This window comes from Ursus americanus, chromosome 6 (genome assembly GCF_024610735.1).
Source record: "Ursus americanus isolate L20-20 chromosome 6, mUrsAme1.1.p, whole genome shotgun sequence".
Classification (NCBI taxonomy): domain Eukaryota; kingdom Metazoa; phylum Chordata; class Mammalia; order Carnivora; family Ursidae; genus Ursus; species Ursus americanus.
Window position 1 is genome coordinate 40,005,104 of NC_142132.1, and position 16,690 is coordinate 40,021,793.

The 16,690-nt window shown below is 49.0% G+C and overlaps 1 protein-coding gene across 3 annotated transcripts in view; it reads left to right on the forward strand.

Annotated features, from left to right (window-relative positions):
- Nucleotides 1-1,576: 1,576 nt before the first annotated feature.
- Nucleotides 1,577-16,690, forward strand: part of ARHGAP22 (Rho GTPase activating protein 22) — a 138,631-nt gene continuing 123,517 nt past the window's right edge. For all 3 annotated transcript variants that reach the window (XM_045809897.2, XM_045809898.2, XM_087862952.1), the window contains exon 1: nucleotides 1,577-2,005. In XM_045809897.2, coding sequence (XP_045665853.2) covers nucleotides 1,972-2,005 — 34 coding nt within the window. In that variant the 5' untranslated portion in view covers nucleotides 1,577-1,971. The remainder of the gene's footprint in view (nucleotides 2,006-16,690) is intronic.

Consider the following 16,690-nt stretch of genomic DNA (forward strand, 5'->3'; position numbering starts at 1 on the left):
GGAAAGGATACTCCCGGGAGAGGGAACCACTGGTGCAAAGGCCCGGGGGCACATGGGCTGCATGTGCACATGGCCATGTGTAGCATTAGCAAGAGATAAGTCATGGATGAAGCCGTGAACTGTACCATGAAAGGCCTTGAATATTATCTCAAACTACTGATTCCTCTCTCCTGAGGGGTGGCTGGGGGCCAGAAAAAGTGACTGGGTGCGGAGTAAGACAGCTCTGTCTCCAGGGACTCTGCTTTCTCCCTGCCACCTGGCCATTGGACCCCCACATCCTGATGAGTCCTTGACCTCTCCAATTCTCCCCTCCTCTCTGTAGGCCAGACCCTGTCCTCTAGCATGGATTGCTGCAGGGGCTAGACCCCTAGTCTCCAGAAATTCTGGACATCCAGCAGCCAAAGTTGATTCCACGTTCATATTTCATTTGGGGATCAGTGGACATGGGGGCACTGTGAGGTTCAGGGAGGGAGCATGGCCATCCAAACAGAGAGGTCATCTTTCACATCCCTCATCTTCAGCTGAGCGGACCACACCACACTCCGACTCAGAAGGACCCAGCCCTAGGCACAAATGCCTAACACAGCACGTGGGGTCATTTCAGGGGCACCAAGGCTGGTCCTCACCATCCAGCAAGTCCGCTGAGGACTCTCAAGCCAAAAACTGCTCACCTGAAGTGGTTGGAATTTGGGAATTTAGAGAGACTGGCATCACAGAAAATCATCAGCTGTAGACACACCGCCCTGGGGTTCAGATTCCCATCCTGACAGTATTGTGTGACTTTGGGCAAGTTATTTAACATTTCTGTGCCTTATATTCTTTATCTGAAAAGTCATGACAATAGCACCTGCCTCGGAGAATTTGAGAATTAAATGAGATATGGAACATAAAGTACGAGCCTTAATGCCAGACAGAGAGTAGGCACCTAATGAACGGTGGCTATTACTGTGATTGCATTTCTCCGGCAATTTTTAGCCTCTTGGGGCTGAGCTCCCCAAAAGCCCCACTATGCATTCTTTAGAGTTATGTTACTATTAAATGGAAACATGACAATTAGCAGATTCACTACTCAGGGAACAGTGTTTGAGACTCTACTGCGTGCGGGGCCCTAATCTAAGTGCTTTACGTGCATTCTGATTTCTGTCACCTTATGAAGGCAGCAGAAACATCCCTAAGGGGCATCCCTCTGCTTGCTGGGCCCATCCCCGGGGGATCGGAGGATCTGAACGCTGCCCAGGCTGCGAGCTCCTCGAAGACACACCTGTCTTTCACAGTTGAGCTGTGAGCTCCGAAACCGCCTCCTGGGCCCCCCTGGCCGGAGACATCAGGCAAAGCGGGTCCCATTGGACGTGCGCTGGAGGGGGCCTTGGCCCGGAGGGGTCGCCCCTCTCTCCCCAAGAGCCCTCTCCGGGGGGAGGGGGGCGCTTGGCAGGACAGGAGGGCGGCGGCGTGGATTTCCGCCTCTCTTTGCCTGCAGCGGGCGCGCCGGACTGGCCCTCCCCGCGCAGTGGGCGGATCCGCTCCGGAGGAGCCGGGAGCCATCAGACCCGCCCGCGTCGCGGGGCCGGGGCTGCACCGCCCTCCTCGCGGACCCGCCCGCCCGCGGGGAGCAGAGCCCCACGCGCCCGCGGCTCCGGGATGGGTAGCGCCGCGCGCGCCCGGGGGCGGAGGGACAGCCAGGCCGCCCCGCCCTGGCCCAGTGATTGATCAGCAGCCCTACGGAGCCTTTTACTGGCTCGCGTGGATGGGAATTAATTCTGGGATGGATAAATAATGCATTGAGGTTTGTGTAGTCCAAGGCAAGCCGGCGGTCGGAAGCAAGGAGAGGGAGACCAGGGAGCCTCGCCCCGTAAAGCCAGCAGCATGGGGGCCCGAGCGGGGCTAGAGGGGCAGTTGGGCCAGAGGAAGAGAAAAGGGAAGTGGATGACAGCATGATCGGCACAAGGACTCTGGCCTGGCGGCTTCTGGAATATGCTGAGCCCAAAGATCAGGCAAGCCAGGAGGGGTAAGTCCAACTTCCTGGGGCGGATCTGGGCCCAGTGTGCGTCTCTTGACTAACACGTGCAGACACTTACCTGGCTGCCACCCTAGGGGTCAGATGAGGCAGGCAATCCAGAGGCATCCTCCTGACCGACATGGGTGCCTAGTGAGGCTCCTGGGTCCGTGGGGGTCAGACCTGAGACACGAAAGGGCAAGGGCCATTTTAGTGCTCTAGTCCTCGTGCAACCCTCACCCCATATTCTGTGTTTTGCCGTGTTCCTGAGTTGCTCAAAGTGACCAGGTGACAACTTTGGGAAAACTTTGTTCCTTTGCTACAAAGGAAGTGCTCAACGCTCATGATTTGCCCCAGCAGCCAAGACAAAAGTGGCCCTCACCAGAGAGGGCCATGTGCTGGCTTCTGGAGACGGCCAGGTCCAAGTGAGAGTCCTCATTGCTGTGGCCTGGGAGGGTGCTCTCTAGAGCCTTCGGGAACTGCGAGGGCTGGGCTGCAGGAAGCGATTCCTCAGGCAGGCCAGAGGCAGGCAGGCGCTCCCCCGGGGAGAAGTCCTCGGAAGTTGCACAGCCTGGAGGTGAGGGTGCGGAGGGCACAGAGAGCCAAGTCAGAGATGGGAGCTTGGAGAAACTTGCAGGATGATCTAGTGAGACTGGGCTAGTGCCCCAGCCAGCCTGTGTCCCTGCAGAGTGGCCTGGAGACTCAGGACAAGTCCCTGGACGAGGGACAGCATCTCGCTAGGGACAGCAACTTCTTGGCCACTGTCATTTTAGATAAGAATGTCTGTCTTGTAAGAAAACAGAATGTGCCTTTTCATGTGGCCAGTCTTTACAGAGGGCTGAGCTTCCCTTTTGAGCAATGAGTATGAGGACAGGTAGCTTGGAGGTGGATGGAACATCTGCCTGGGGAGCTTGGAAACAGTGCGTCTCGCCTGGTGTGTGTGTGCGACAGGGACCCTCCAGCCTCCTGTGAACTCACAGGCAACACACCCATCTCATTAGCTACTAACAGATGACTGCAGGGTGGGCTGGCCCTCCAAAGCGTGGTCACGGCAGTCGGGACCCCTCTGTGGGGTGCTCCAAATGGATGATAACCTGTGGACCCCAGTGGGCAAAAGAGGGCTGTGCATGGCTCTGCTGAGGGGTAGGAGTGCAACTAGTGACCACCTAAAGGGGTGGGCCAGGCCATGCATGCCCTTTGAGAAAACTAAATGTCCCTGCCCTATCTAATGCACTAGCTACTGGCCAGATGTGGCTGTGGAGCCCTGGACATGTGGCTCGTCCAAATTGAGACACATACACGCTCGATTTTGTTGACTTGGTGGAAAAAAAGAATGTAAAATATCTTACTAATAATTATATTGAGTACAGGCTGAAATGACAATATTTTGGATATGTTAAGTTAAATAAAATATATTACTAAATTTAATTTCACCTGTTTTTTTTTTTTACTTTCTTTTAAAGCAGCTACTAGAACATTGATAATTACAATTACATATGTGGCTTACATTATATGCCTGTTGCATAGTTCTCGTCTAGAAAGAGACCAAGGCTTCAGCAAAGGGGCTCTCAGGAAGCCAGCCTTTGAAATCCCAAACTTCTTATAAGCAGTTGTCCTAGGTCAGTGGTTCTCAGCCAGGAGTGATTTTGCCCTGCTCACCAGTGGACCTTTGGCCTTGTCTGGAGACATTTTTGGTAGTTCCAAATGAAGGGCTACTGGCTTCTGGTGGGGAGAGACCAGGAGCACTACTAACTACCCTACAACGCAGAGGACAGGCCCCACAGCACAGAATTATCTGGCCCCACATGTCTGTAGTGCTCAGGTTGGGGACCACTCTACTTGATGCTGTTATCTGGTAAGATATGTTAAAAGATGACGTTTATGGGGCCGTGCGTCAGCTAACCACTTACCCACAAAAATGTATGATCATAAACTATGATAAGAAGCATTCTAGGAGCTTATACTACAAACATAGCGTCCGGAGGAAGTAAGAGGTCCTTGAGCTGTGAGCTGGGACATGACAGGGAGCTAACTAGGCGAAGAATGGTGGACGACAAGGCCACGTCGCAGGCGGGGAACGGCCTGTGTGCAGGTGCCGTGGGAGGGGCGGGGCACAGGGGAGTAGGAGCCTGGGGTGGGGGCAGGGAGGGGCAGCAGCCACAGCATGAGGCTAGAGACCAGGTCAGGAATTGGCTCATGCAGGGTCAGGCTTGCAGCTTGGTAAGGAATAATTCACCCTGGGGACATTTCTGGAGAAATACAGGCCAAATTCTGTGCACGTGTGTGGGGGTGGGCAGGGGGGTGGGTGTGCACACATGTGTGTGTGCCTTTAAGTAACGGTTATGGTAGAAGTGGTGGAAAGAAGAGCTTACACCAAAATTCACCCCCCATTGAACCTTGTAGGGGCAGGGCAGGATGCGTGTTACCAACACAGCAAGTCAGAGGATGCTAATCACAGCCCTTGGTATCCAGACACTGCCTTGTCCAGACTGCTCCAGACTATCCATATTCCAGATGTATGTCCAGGCTACACCACTATGTGGATATGCTGGGTTGCATGAAAAAGACTGGGGTTGCTTTCTGAGATAGGTCACAAAATCAGCCTCAGCCAGCTCAGAAGCCTCTGGGATCTGGCCAAAAGGCTGCTCTGCAGATCGGGGCTTCCCAGGGACCCTTCCTCCGAGTCATGTTGGCTGTTAACTTCCCGGCAGGCTCTCATCCAGGCCAGCCCTGAGTGAGCATGCTAAGGCTGCCAGCACCCTGAAAGCTGTCCTCAGGTCTCCTTCCGAAGGAGGGGGAGATGTCCAGATCCAGAACCTCCCAAGGAAAACCCTGTTGTCACTTACCTGCATATAGACCTAAGTTTGTTCATCGTCACGCCTTGACCGTTCTCAATTTCCAAGAAGTTAGAGGCAAAAGAGAAAGGTGTCAACTTAAACAGACATACACACATGGACACAGACACACACACACACACACACACACACACACACACACACAAGAAGACGATAATTCAGAAAATAGGCACCCAAACTAGCTAGAAGTTGCTCAGAATAGGCCAGTGAAATCAAATATTGTGCTTGGTTTAAGTGCATCACACAATTCAGACTGATTTCGGGACGGTGGTCCAGATTGGCTCAAAACAGCATTCACTGGCCATTAATACGATAAGTGATTTTAGCTGGCCATTGCTTGCTGAGACCAGTTCAGACTCAGCCTAGCTAATCGTGGTCTGTCGAAGCCAGTCCAGGCTATTTGGAGCCAGATGTGGTTCCTTGCTTCCCACCTGGTTCCTGAGGTCCCTTCCAGAGACGCTTTCCTATCGCTTTGCCTCAGAAAGCTTTTCCTCCACTGATTCCCATTTCCATATTCCCAGAGTGGGACTAGAAGAGACAGTTGACCCCTACTCTTGCCAACTTTCCCAAAAGAAAAATAAGATAAATTCACTAGAGCTCCTTGAATGTATTACATGTACAAAGGAGCAAGTTGCAAGTCTGTGTGCTTTGTGACAGTGTGAAAGTTGTGATTTATTTTTCAAGATAGAAAACACAAACATAAGGCAGGTGCCTTCTCTCCTGGGAATAGGAGAGGAGGAGAAGTGGAGGCTCATGTCATACCCTGAAGCCCGCTACCACATTCTGTGCCTCCACCCTATGCCCTCCACGCTCCCTCCTCTGCTGGCAGAGCCCCTGGGTGCACCTGGTTAGAACCAGACCTGGTTCCCTATCTCTCCAGTGATAGCAGAACTGAGTCCCAAAATTCTTGACCTTGATGCAGCCCCAGCTGGCCGAGATTGTTCCCCTTTCTGAAATTCCACTATACTAGGACTTAGGTCTTCAGAGACTGGTATGTTCTGTCGGTCTTGATTGAGGCTTATTGCTCTGGCCTTGCCCTAGTCCACAGGATGAGGGATGGGGGACAGCCCTGTCACTTTATCTTCCAAAGAGCTCTTGACTCTGCCTGTGTCAGTTATCCTCATGCCATCACCCACCCCCAGCCATCACCGTCTCTCACCTGGACTTTGGCCATAAGACTGTCTCACTCCCACCCACCCTCATCCGTTCTCCACTCTGAAGCCAGAGCTGTCTTCATATGTAAATGCAGCCATACAGTCACCTCTAGTGGCTTCCCCAACGTGGAATCCTTCAGTGGCTTCCCCATTGCTCTTTGGGTTAAAAGGCAAAGCCTTACCATGGTCCACAAGACGCCCCCTTACCTAGCCAGTGAGCACCCCTCCAGCCTCCTCTCACTCTTCAGGCTCCAGCCACACTGGCCTTCTTCCTGTTCTCCAACTGTTCCATGGGCCTCCTACCACAGGGCCTTAGCTCACCATTTTCCCTACCTGGAATGTCTCTCCCTTCTCTCTGTCTCTCTGTCTCTCTCTTTCCCTGTCCCCCTCCCCCTACACATACATTCCTTGACTCCTCCTCACCCTCCGGCTCTCAGTTCAAGTGTCACCAGCCAGGGACATCCACACGCACCAATCTAAGCTAGGTCCTCTGGTGTAAGCTCTCCTTTCTTTTTTTTTTTTTTTTTTTTTTTTAAAGATTTTATTTATTTATTCGACAGAGAGAGACAGCCAGCGAGAGAGGGAACACAGCAGGGGGAGTGGGAGAGGAAGAAGCAGGCTCATAGCAGAAGAGCCTGATGTGGGACTCGATCCCGTAACGCCAGGATCACGCCCTGAGCTGAAGGCAGACGCTTAACCGCTGTGCCACCCAGGCGCCCCTCCTTTCTTTACAGCATTTACCTTGGATTATAGTTGTGCACTCCCAAATGGAATTATCCGATGGATATCTGTCACTCCACTGGACTGAGTTCCATGGAGGCAGGAACCATTTCCGGCTTTGAATATCATTATACTTCAATGCCAGGCACCTAAAGGAATTCAATACATACATTTTGAATGAATGAATGAATGAATGAATGAATGAATGAATGAACGGTAGGGAAAACATTAGCCTGGGAGGCTGAGGCACTGTCTCTGCTCTGACTGGTCCAGGTCCTCAGGAAAGTCAGCGCCCCCCCTTGACTGACTTATATATTGCAAATATTTTCCCAATTTGTTGCTTGCCTTTTACTTTTATTTTAGGGTTTTTTTTCCCCCCAGATGTACATCAGTTTTTAATTTTCATGTTGCTGTTCTATCCATATTTTCTTTCAGGGTTTCTGCCTTTGTTTAGAATATTTCAAAATAAATTGATGTCGTTATTAAGGAGGTTCCTTCCTTTAGAGGAAATCATGAAACGAATGAGCCGCGCTACAGCAGCTCTAGCTACCTCTCTTAGCCCGAGTGTCAGTGTCTTGGAAGCCTGGATGTATGGGCGGAGCCTGGTCTGTACTTGGGGATGGAGAGAGAGCAAGCGCCAGGAGATGAAGTACTTAGAGTGGCCTCATTGTTCTTGATTTTCCCCACAGGAAAGTAAGCCATCATTTATCACGTGTCCTCCACGCTCAAGGAGTCTGTGTTACTTCATGAATCCTCGTAACTACACTGTGATGAGGCATCAGTGCTCCCATGTTACAGATGTGGAAAGAGAATCATGGGGGCCCTGCCAACAAGTGGCAGCATTCCTATTCATGTCTGTCCCATGCTGAGGCTTCTGACCTCTCTCCCTGACCCAGTGCAGGGATCCACACCAGCCAAAGACCGCTGATGGTAGCCCTGCATGTCCCCAGGGGGGCTGTAGATCCTTTGAGTTATAAGATGCAGTGGTTTATTTTTATTTTTATTTAATTTTTAATTCTTTTAATTTTTTAAATTAACATACTGTATTATATTAGTTTCAGGTGTGCAAGTAGTGATTCAACAATCCTATCCATCACTCAGTGGTCATCCATAAGTGTTCTCTTAGTCCCCATTACCTATTTCGCTCATCTTTCTTCTCACCTCCCCTCTGGCAACTACCAGTTTGTTCTCTCTAGTTAAGAGTCTGGGTTTTTTTGTTTGTCTCTTTTTTCTTTGTTCATTTGTTTTGTTTCTTAAGTTCCACATATGAGTGAAATCATGGTATTCGTTTTTCTCTGACTGACTTATTTCACTTAACATTATACCCTCTAGATCCATCCATGTTGTTGCAAATGGCAAGACTTCATTCTTTTTTATGGCTGAGTAACATTCCGTTGTATATATGTCACATCTTCCTTTCCATTCATCTGTTGATGGACACTTGGGTTGCTTGTGTATCTTGGCCATTGTGAATAAGGCTGCAATAAGCATAGGGGTGCGCATATCTTTTCAAATTAGTATTTTTACTTTCTTTGGATAAATACCCAGTAGTAGAATTACTGGATCATACGGTAACACTATTTTTAAAATTTTGAGGAAACTCTGTACTGTTTTCCCCAGTGGCTGCACCAGTTTGCGTTCCCACCAACAGTGCACAAGGGTTCCTTTCTCTCCACATCCTCACCAACACTTGTTTCTTGTGTTTTTGATTTTATCCATTCTGACAGGTGTGAGGTGATAGCACATTGTGGTTTTGATTTGCATTTCCCTGACGATCAGCGATGTTGAGCATCTTTTCATGTGTCTGTTGGCCATCTGGATGTCTTCTCTGAAAACATATTCATGCCTTCTGCCCATTTTTAATTAGATTATATGCTTTTTTGGTGTGGTGGTGTTTTTGGTGTTGTGGTGATATTTTTAAGAAGATGCCCACTGCATTTGAACACATGGAGATTAAATTTAGACAACTGTTGGAATATTTAAGGTTGAATTATTAATTTGTAGTAAAAAACTAAGCAAATGGAAAAAAACAAGACCGTTATGAACTCCAGGGAAAGCAAAAGTGATGCACGAAAGGAAAAATTATTATAGTATACTGCATAGCTCAGTTGGGACTAGCAGTTACATAGTGCAAATTAAGAATGCAAATTTGTCGTGTTGAGCAAACCAAAATTATAACATAACTATGTTGGGAGGATGGAGTGGGTGCTTATGTGTGGTGGGGCGAGGGGAGGGAGAGAAATAAAATCCTCACTTTCCATAGTGAGAAGTCAACAAATAATACTTAAAAAAGAAAAATCGAGAAGTGATTTGGCATAAAAACAAACACATAGGTCAATGGAACAGGATAGAGAGCCCAGAAATAAACCCAAGCATATATGCCAGTTGATTTATGACAGAGGAGCCAAGAATATATGATGGGGAAAGGATAGTCTCTTCAATAAATGGTGTTGGGAAAACTGGACAGTCACATGCAAAAGAATAAAACTGGACCATTATCTTATACCATATAGAAAAGTCAACTTGAAATGGATTAAAGACTAAGTAAGACCTGAAACCATAAAACTCCTAGAAGAAAACATAGGTGGCAAGCTCCTTGACGTTGGTTTTGGTGATGATATTTTTTGAATTTGACACCAAAAGCAAAGGCAACAATAAATAAATAAATAAATAAATAAATAAATAAATAAATACGGGACCACATCAAACATAACAGCTTCTGCACAGCAAAAGAAACCATCAACAAAATGAAAATGGGAGAAACTATTTGCAAATCATATATCTGATAAGGGCTCAATATCCAAAATATATAAAGAACTCACACAACTTAATAGCAAAGCATAAAATAAAATAAAATCCAAACAATTCTGTTTAAAAATGGGCAGGGGAACTGAATATAGACATTTTTAAGACATGCAGTCGCCAACAAGTACACGAAAAGGTGTTCAGCATAACTAATGTCAGGAAAGTGCAGATCAAAACCACAAGAGATACCACCTCATACCTGTTAGAAAGGCTATCGTAAAATAAACAAGCAAAAAACCCAAGAGATGACAAGGATGTGTTGTCTCCAGTGAGGCTGTGGGGAAGAGGGAACCCTGGCATCCTGTTGTTGGGAATGTAAATTGGTACAGCCACTATGGGACACAGTATGGAGCTTCCTCCAAAAATTAAATCTAGAACTACCGTGGGGTCCGGCAACCCCACTTCTGGGCCTACAGCCAAAGGAAATGAAAACAGGATCTCAGGGATCTCTGCCCTCCTATGTTCATTGCAGCCTTATTCACAACAGCCAAGACATGGAAACAACCTGAGTGTCCATCAGAGAATTATTGGACAAAGAGGTTGTGGTGTACGGATAGATACAATGGACTGCTATTCAGCCATGAGAAAGAAATCCTGCCGTTTGTGACCACGTGGACTGATCTTGAGAGCCTTATGCTAAGTGAAGCCAGATAGAGAAGGACAGATACTGCTGCATGGTATCACTTATATGTGGAACTAAAAAAGGCAAACTCATAGAAACAGAGAGTAGAAAAGTGGTTGCCAGAGATGGGAGGGGGTGGAGGGGTGAGTAGGGAGAGTTTAGTAAAAGGGCACGAACTTTCAGCTCTAAGACGGACAAGGTCTGAGGATCTGATGTAAAACACAGTGACATAGTCGGTGACACTGTATCGTGTAAGTGAGATTTGCTAGCAGAGTAGAACTGACGTGTACTTCCCCACACAAAAAAGATAAATATGTGATGTGATGGGTGTGTTCATTAACTAAATGGGGGGGGGGTCAAGGAGGGGGAGTGACAGTAAATGATTACTGTTAGAAATGTAGAGATAAATATCAAAAGGACCAAACTAAAAAGGATCAATGTGTCTGCCTCTGGGGGTTGAGGACTGGAGAGTCACAGAAGAACAGGAGACAGCCAGGTTTCACACCAAGGCTTGTAGGACTACTTGAGACGTGGTTGAGGGGTGATAGCCCAGAGATCAGATAACCTCATACCAGTTCAAACTGGAGGACCGCTCTTAAGGGACGACCCTGGAGTTCACAGACCTCCTCTGATTGCTTGGTTCTGAACAGTGTGGCCTTCCAGGATATGCCTGTGGTGACTCCATGCTGCCCCTTGCCCAGGCTTGTCCGCTGATGGCTCCCTAAGGCAGAACACCTCCATGGCCCTGAGAGTGGGACGGCCAAGGGACAGTAGCCTACTTAAGGGACATATCTGGCTTTGCCTGAGACTCAGAGAGAGGATCAAGGGCTGGGAGAGGGGTCAGGGAGGTGGTCTAGGAGAACAGTTTCTGGAGAGTGGAACCAGGGTCTGGCCCAGAGGCCAGGTAGGGACTAGAGGCCTCATAGACAGCAGCTTTTGGAGCAGAAGGAAGGCCACGAGAGACTGACCCAGTGGTCTCCTTATTCCAGGCCAGGCCCTGGCACCACTGCTCAGGCCTGTCACCTTTCCCGAGGGTTCAAGTGCCCAAGCCTAGACGTTCTCTACACTAACGGGGTCTTCTCCCCCTGCACAGAAGACTGAGCTCTCTCCTATCTCTCCTCCCAGAAGTTTGCTCAGAAATGAAATGAAGGGGGCATCTGGGTGGCTCAGTCAGTTAAGCATCTGCCTTCAGCTCAGGTCATGATCCCCGAGTCCTGGATCGAACCCCTTGTTGGGCTCCCTGCTCAGTGGGGAGCCTGCTTCTCCCTCTCCTTCTGCCCCTCCCTGCCACTCGTGCTTGCTGTCTCTCGCTCTCAAATAAATATAAAATCTTTTTAAAGAAACAAATGAAACGAAATTGCAGAGGCACTCAGATGAACCAAATGTCTAGGACAAGCCCCAAGGACCTGGTCAGAGGAAATAAAATTTCCAGCTTGAGGATCTTTGGACAACAGTGGCCTCAAAGTGCATTGCAGCCTGATTTTTTTAATACTGTTTATTCTAGGATTTTCATGATTCATTTCTAATATTTTCTCATTTTTAAAATTGAAGCATAATTTACATACAGTAACATATGCAGATCTTAAGTGTATATCTCTGACCACCACCCAGGTCAAGACACAGAGCCTTTCCTTTAACCCCAGACAGTTCCTTCCTCTTTTTCCCCATGCCTCCTCACTCTTCTCACAGCCAGCCAGACAGACACTCTTCTGATTTCTATCACCATGGATAGAAATCGTGGTATAGTGGTTCTGCCTATTCTTAAATTTCATATAAACGGAATCATAGGATATGACTCTCTCATTACTAACACATCAAAGGCCACAGAGAGCCTTTGCACTTTCTTCTCTAGGGAACGAAGGAAGGAAAGTCAGAAAATATCTGCTGAGCATTCAGCATCAGCCTTATGAGTCAAGGGAGAAAATGGAAGCAAGATAATTTAAAATGCTCAAAATCACACCACTAATAAAATCAAAAGCAGCTTAGCCACGGAACTCTGAAGCTCAAGAAGCTTCCTTCCCCAAATATAGGCCTGTCCAGAGGTGGGCGACGGATGGTGTCACCGAGCAACTCGGGCCCCAGTGAAGCCAGGCTATCTGATCCCTTGGAAGCACCTGTTTCCATGGTATCCACTGCACTGTCGCCAGGTGCAGGGACAAAAACAGAAGACGGGGTCATGCCACCCACTCTGTCCTGGTGTGTCTCAGATTTGTTCCGCTGAAAGGCCCCCTGGCTGAGCAGCAGGCTAGTAAAAAAAAGGAAGGACTCCAGGTTAGATGGTAAGAGGAGAGTGGGTATCCTGAGATGTGCCCTCACCAGTGGGTGCGGCAGGGCTGGCAAGGGTGCCAAGGTGTGTGGTGGGTGCAGGCGGGCCCGGCCCCCTCCACGCCTGCTGGTGCTGAGGAATCCCAGCCTTGGCTGCTTTTTTATTTCAACTTGCCGTATTTCCGACATAATTAGCCAGCTGGAATACCGCACACTCGGCTCCCTTCTTCTCCCTGCTTGCATTAGGCGTCACACATAGATTTAACCTTGTGCTCTGACCAAATATTTAATAATAGCAATAACCATCGCTCATGTCTATTGACCTTATGTAACCATGTTTTAGAACAAGCACAACTCATGAAGCAACTTTCTTTGTGCCCACCACCATACTGGGGGGCCAGGCCTGCCTCTGGCCCTGCCTGGGTAAGGCCCTGTGACAACTCTGGCCACTCTTGGGTGATGACTTGCCCTAGAGTCACTTTCGTTTGCAAAATGCATGGCCACTTCAATATTTCAGCATCCATCCCAGGGCTGCAGAGCTGATTTTCGCTCACCTCTTTGAAAGTGTGCTTCTTGGTCTGGCCCTCGTTTAAATTGTCACATCTCTTGAGTCTCCGTGCCTTGTTGGAGTTTCTATTTCTATGTCCTATGACAACTACCATGTGTGAAATCTCCTTTCATCTTCAGAAGACCCCTAGTTAGAGACCACCATTGCCCCATTTTTCAGATGAGGAAACTGAGTCCCAGAGAGCTAAAAGACCTTGCAGCCAGGAAGGGTACCCACCCGGATTCAAAACCCAAAGGCTCTCGAATGCTATTGTGCGCTTGGCTTATTTATGCAGTAGGGCTCTGTCTGGGCGGCAGGAAAGGAAAGCTTTCTCAGGCAGAGAAAGCCTCATATGTTAAGACCAGGGGTGCATGTGCTCAAGCTGTGAGCCCCTGGGTATGGCGGCAGTGCAGAAAGGCAGGGGGGAAATGGTGATGTAGCCCGGGAAAGAGACCCGTATTGCATCCAGGTAGGGCTTTAAACAAGGGAGTGACGTGGCTGGATGGAGCATTAGACACTGATGCTCGCTGCAGTGCGGCCAGTGTGTCTGCAGGGAGTGGCTGCAGGCAGGGAGAGAGCCAGCGTCCAATAAATGCTCTGGGAGCAATGGCGTTTCCCACCTGCCAGTTGCGTACAGAGTGAGGGGACAGCGGGGCTGTGGTGCAGAGCACATCTACTCAGAGCTCTCAGCTGCTCCCAGCTCAGTTCCCCTGCTTCTGGACACTGCTCCAGCCCCCACAGTGTGTTCTAGAGAGATGCACTGTGAACCCAAGCCTGCTTTCTCCTGCCTCTCCTCCCAGATCCCACCTGATGGGAAAGCTGAGGTCTTCACCTGTAGAAGATGCCCAAAGTTCGTAACACCAGCACTCTGGACACAGGACACTACCAGATGCTGGCCCAGAGGAGCTCCAGGGTAGACTTCTGACCCCAGAGGATAGAGAGCTGTTCATGACCTTACTGACTGAAGGTGGGAATAAATGATTCGTTTGCAAGACAGGCCCGAACTGGGTTAGGTCGGCCTGGGCCAGAAGACTGCCTTGGACTCCCCTCCCAAGACAGCCAGGGACATGCCCTTACTCTGCTGAAATCATCAACAGCCTCAATGATTACTTAACCAAGGGTAGAGAATGTATTGATCTAAGCTAATGGCTTGTAGGCAGACAGAAATGAAATTTATAATCGATACCGAAAAACATTGACTCCACTGATCCCAGGCTTCTGGTGAATGGCCTGCTGATCTTAACAGAACTAGAGGTAGCGAGGTTGGGGCCAGCTGCTCTGGGACAAGGTGCAGAGACAGGAGAGGCTTCCAAAGGGCTCAGTCATTGGTAATTAAAACCACTACTAACCACCAATCACTCAGCGCCTCTTCCTTTCCAGAGTACTTTCAAAATACCCTTCATTTCGTCCTCACCAAAGTCTAAGAGGTGGATAGGATTTGTATTTTGCTCCCATTTTATATGGAAATATGGGATTCGAAGAGGCCAACAGGCCTCAGGCCTCCAAATTCTGTGCCCCTTCTGTGACCTCACACAACCTCTCCAGACCAACCGCCAAACTAGGAAAAGTAGGAAGACAATGGTTCGGTTCTGAGCTTTGTCTCCTTGCTTGCCACTTCTCCTGTTACGGGACTGGAATCAATGATCTCGTGTCCTTTAACTTTATAATTGGATGAAAACAGGCCCAGGGTAGGAGAAATCCTGTTGGCAGATTTCTTCCAAACCAAGAAGATCATCTACAGACACACGAGGTCTCTTGGATTTGATCTTTCCCATCTTCTTGGAATTTGAGGATTCCCATCTCATGTTCATTCATTCACTCAGCAAGCATGTGTCGAGAGGCTCTGTGCTGCAGTGTGGGGATCCAGGCACGGGGAGGGCACCTTCCCTGGTCATAAGAAGCTCACAGATCAATACAGCACAGAGATGTGTGCCAATCATGGCGGCAGCATAATGGATGGAAGGTGACTCCTCTGCTTTGAGAAGCTCCTAGAGGAGTCTTCACGTGGTAGGAAACAGCTACACTGATGCCTCAAGAGTGAGTCAGGACTCCTCAGGCCGGCAAGCCCAGAAATGCAGAAATGTGGCATCAAATGACCCGTGTGGGGACCAGTCATTGGCTTGGAAAGAGTGAGGTATGTGGTGTGAGTAGGAGGTGACGCTGGAGATGAGCGCTGGCTCAGAGAGGCCTTCTCCTCGTCTCCACTTCATACCCATGTCAGGGATGGCTAAGGCACAGCCTCTCCAAAGGAGACCCAGCAAGGGCAAGATCACTACAATGGTGGTTGGAGGTCCAGCTTGTAGACAGAAATGGATGGAGGTCCATCAGGCTTGTCTTTCTCAGAGGAAGAGTTTCTTCATTAGTCTTGAGCAGGAAGGGTTAGGGAATTGTCTGTTCGAGGGTGGAGATGTGGGTCCTGTGAGAGTCAGTGTTAAGAGCCAGGGAGCCAGAATTCCCAGGTCTGAGCACACGCTCTCTCAACCTGCATGGCTTCCTGTGCCCCCTGCTGGCCACACCCCTTCTTCCCCCACCACCATAGTGTAGAGGATGAAAAACGTTTCCTCTACCCTCTTAAGTTCTGAATCTGGGACCTGCTAACTAAACTGACAGAAGGCAGGGCAGTTAAACACCAGGGGCAGTACATTGTGGATGGTGATTAGGAAGTGTATGGTAGATAAGGTTGTTTAGTAAGGTTTGTTATTCAGACTATACTCAGAGTCTCATTCTCCTCTTCCTTGTACAGGAGTAGGAGAGGCACCTATACCCTTCTTTTAGGCAGAAAGAGGGAAGAAAGAAAGCTTCTTCAGTGTTTGCTATTTCTCAATTGCCTGTGACTCAAAATAATCAATGTGCCATATGGCCATATTGCCATCAGCAAGTGGCATATTTCGGGGGGTATAACCTGATCCCCTCCAATGTTCACTCCATTCTTTCATCCAGCTTCAGCCTCCCCATTGGCCTCCCAGCCTGACTTCCTCCTGCTGCCTTCATGTTCCCATTTCCCTTACATGTGCCATGATGACCATCAGACCTTGCGTTTGGGTGTCTCTGCTCCCCCTTTACCTGGGCTAGGGCAGGCGCATGCCTTCCATCTCCATGCCCCCAGTGGCCTGCACAGGGTGGATGCCCAGGAGGCCCGCATGAATGGATCGATGAATGCCAGACCCAGCAGACTCTGAGGGGGCCTGCTACAGGGAAGTGCAGATCAAGCCTTTCGGGTGTCTCTCTGCCTTCAGCTCCCTCTTGCCAAAGACCACCACCGGCGGAGTTGCGAGGCAGTCCCAGGAAGAACCAACAAAAATAACTTTTAAGAATGTGATCTTTTTTTTTTTAAAGATTTTATTTATTTATTCGACAGAGATAGAGAAAGCCAGCGAGAGAGGGAACACAAGCAGGAGGAGTGGGAGAGGAAGAAGCAGGCTCATAGCAGAGGAGCCTGATGTGGGGCTCGATCCCATAACGCCAGGATCACGCCCTGAGCCGAAGGCAGACGCTCAACCGCTGTGCCACCCAGGCGCCCCAAGAATGTGATCTTTTATATTGATTTTTTAAAATCATTAATCATTATGAAAAAATTCCAACTTCCTAGACAATCTCAGCACTATGGTAGAATTAGTACTTCTCTCTTGTGGGGGTAGGTTGTGCCCCTTGCTGTCTTTCGTCCTCCAGGCCCTAAAGTGAGATTCATTAGGAAGGCCTGGCTGCTTGTCTAGGCCCTTTATATGAGGG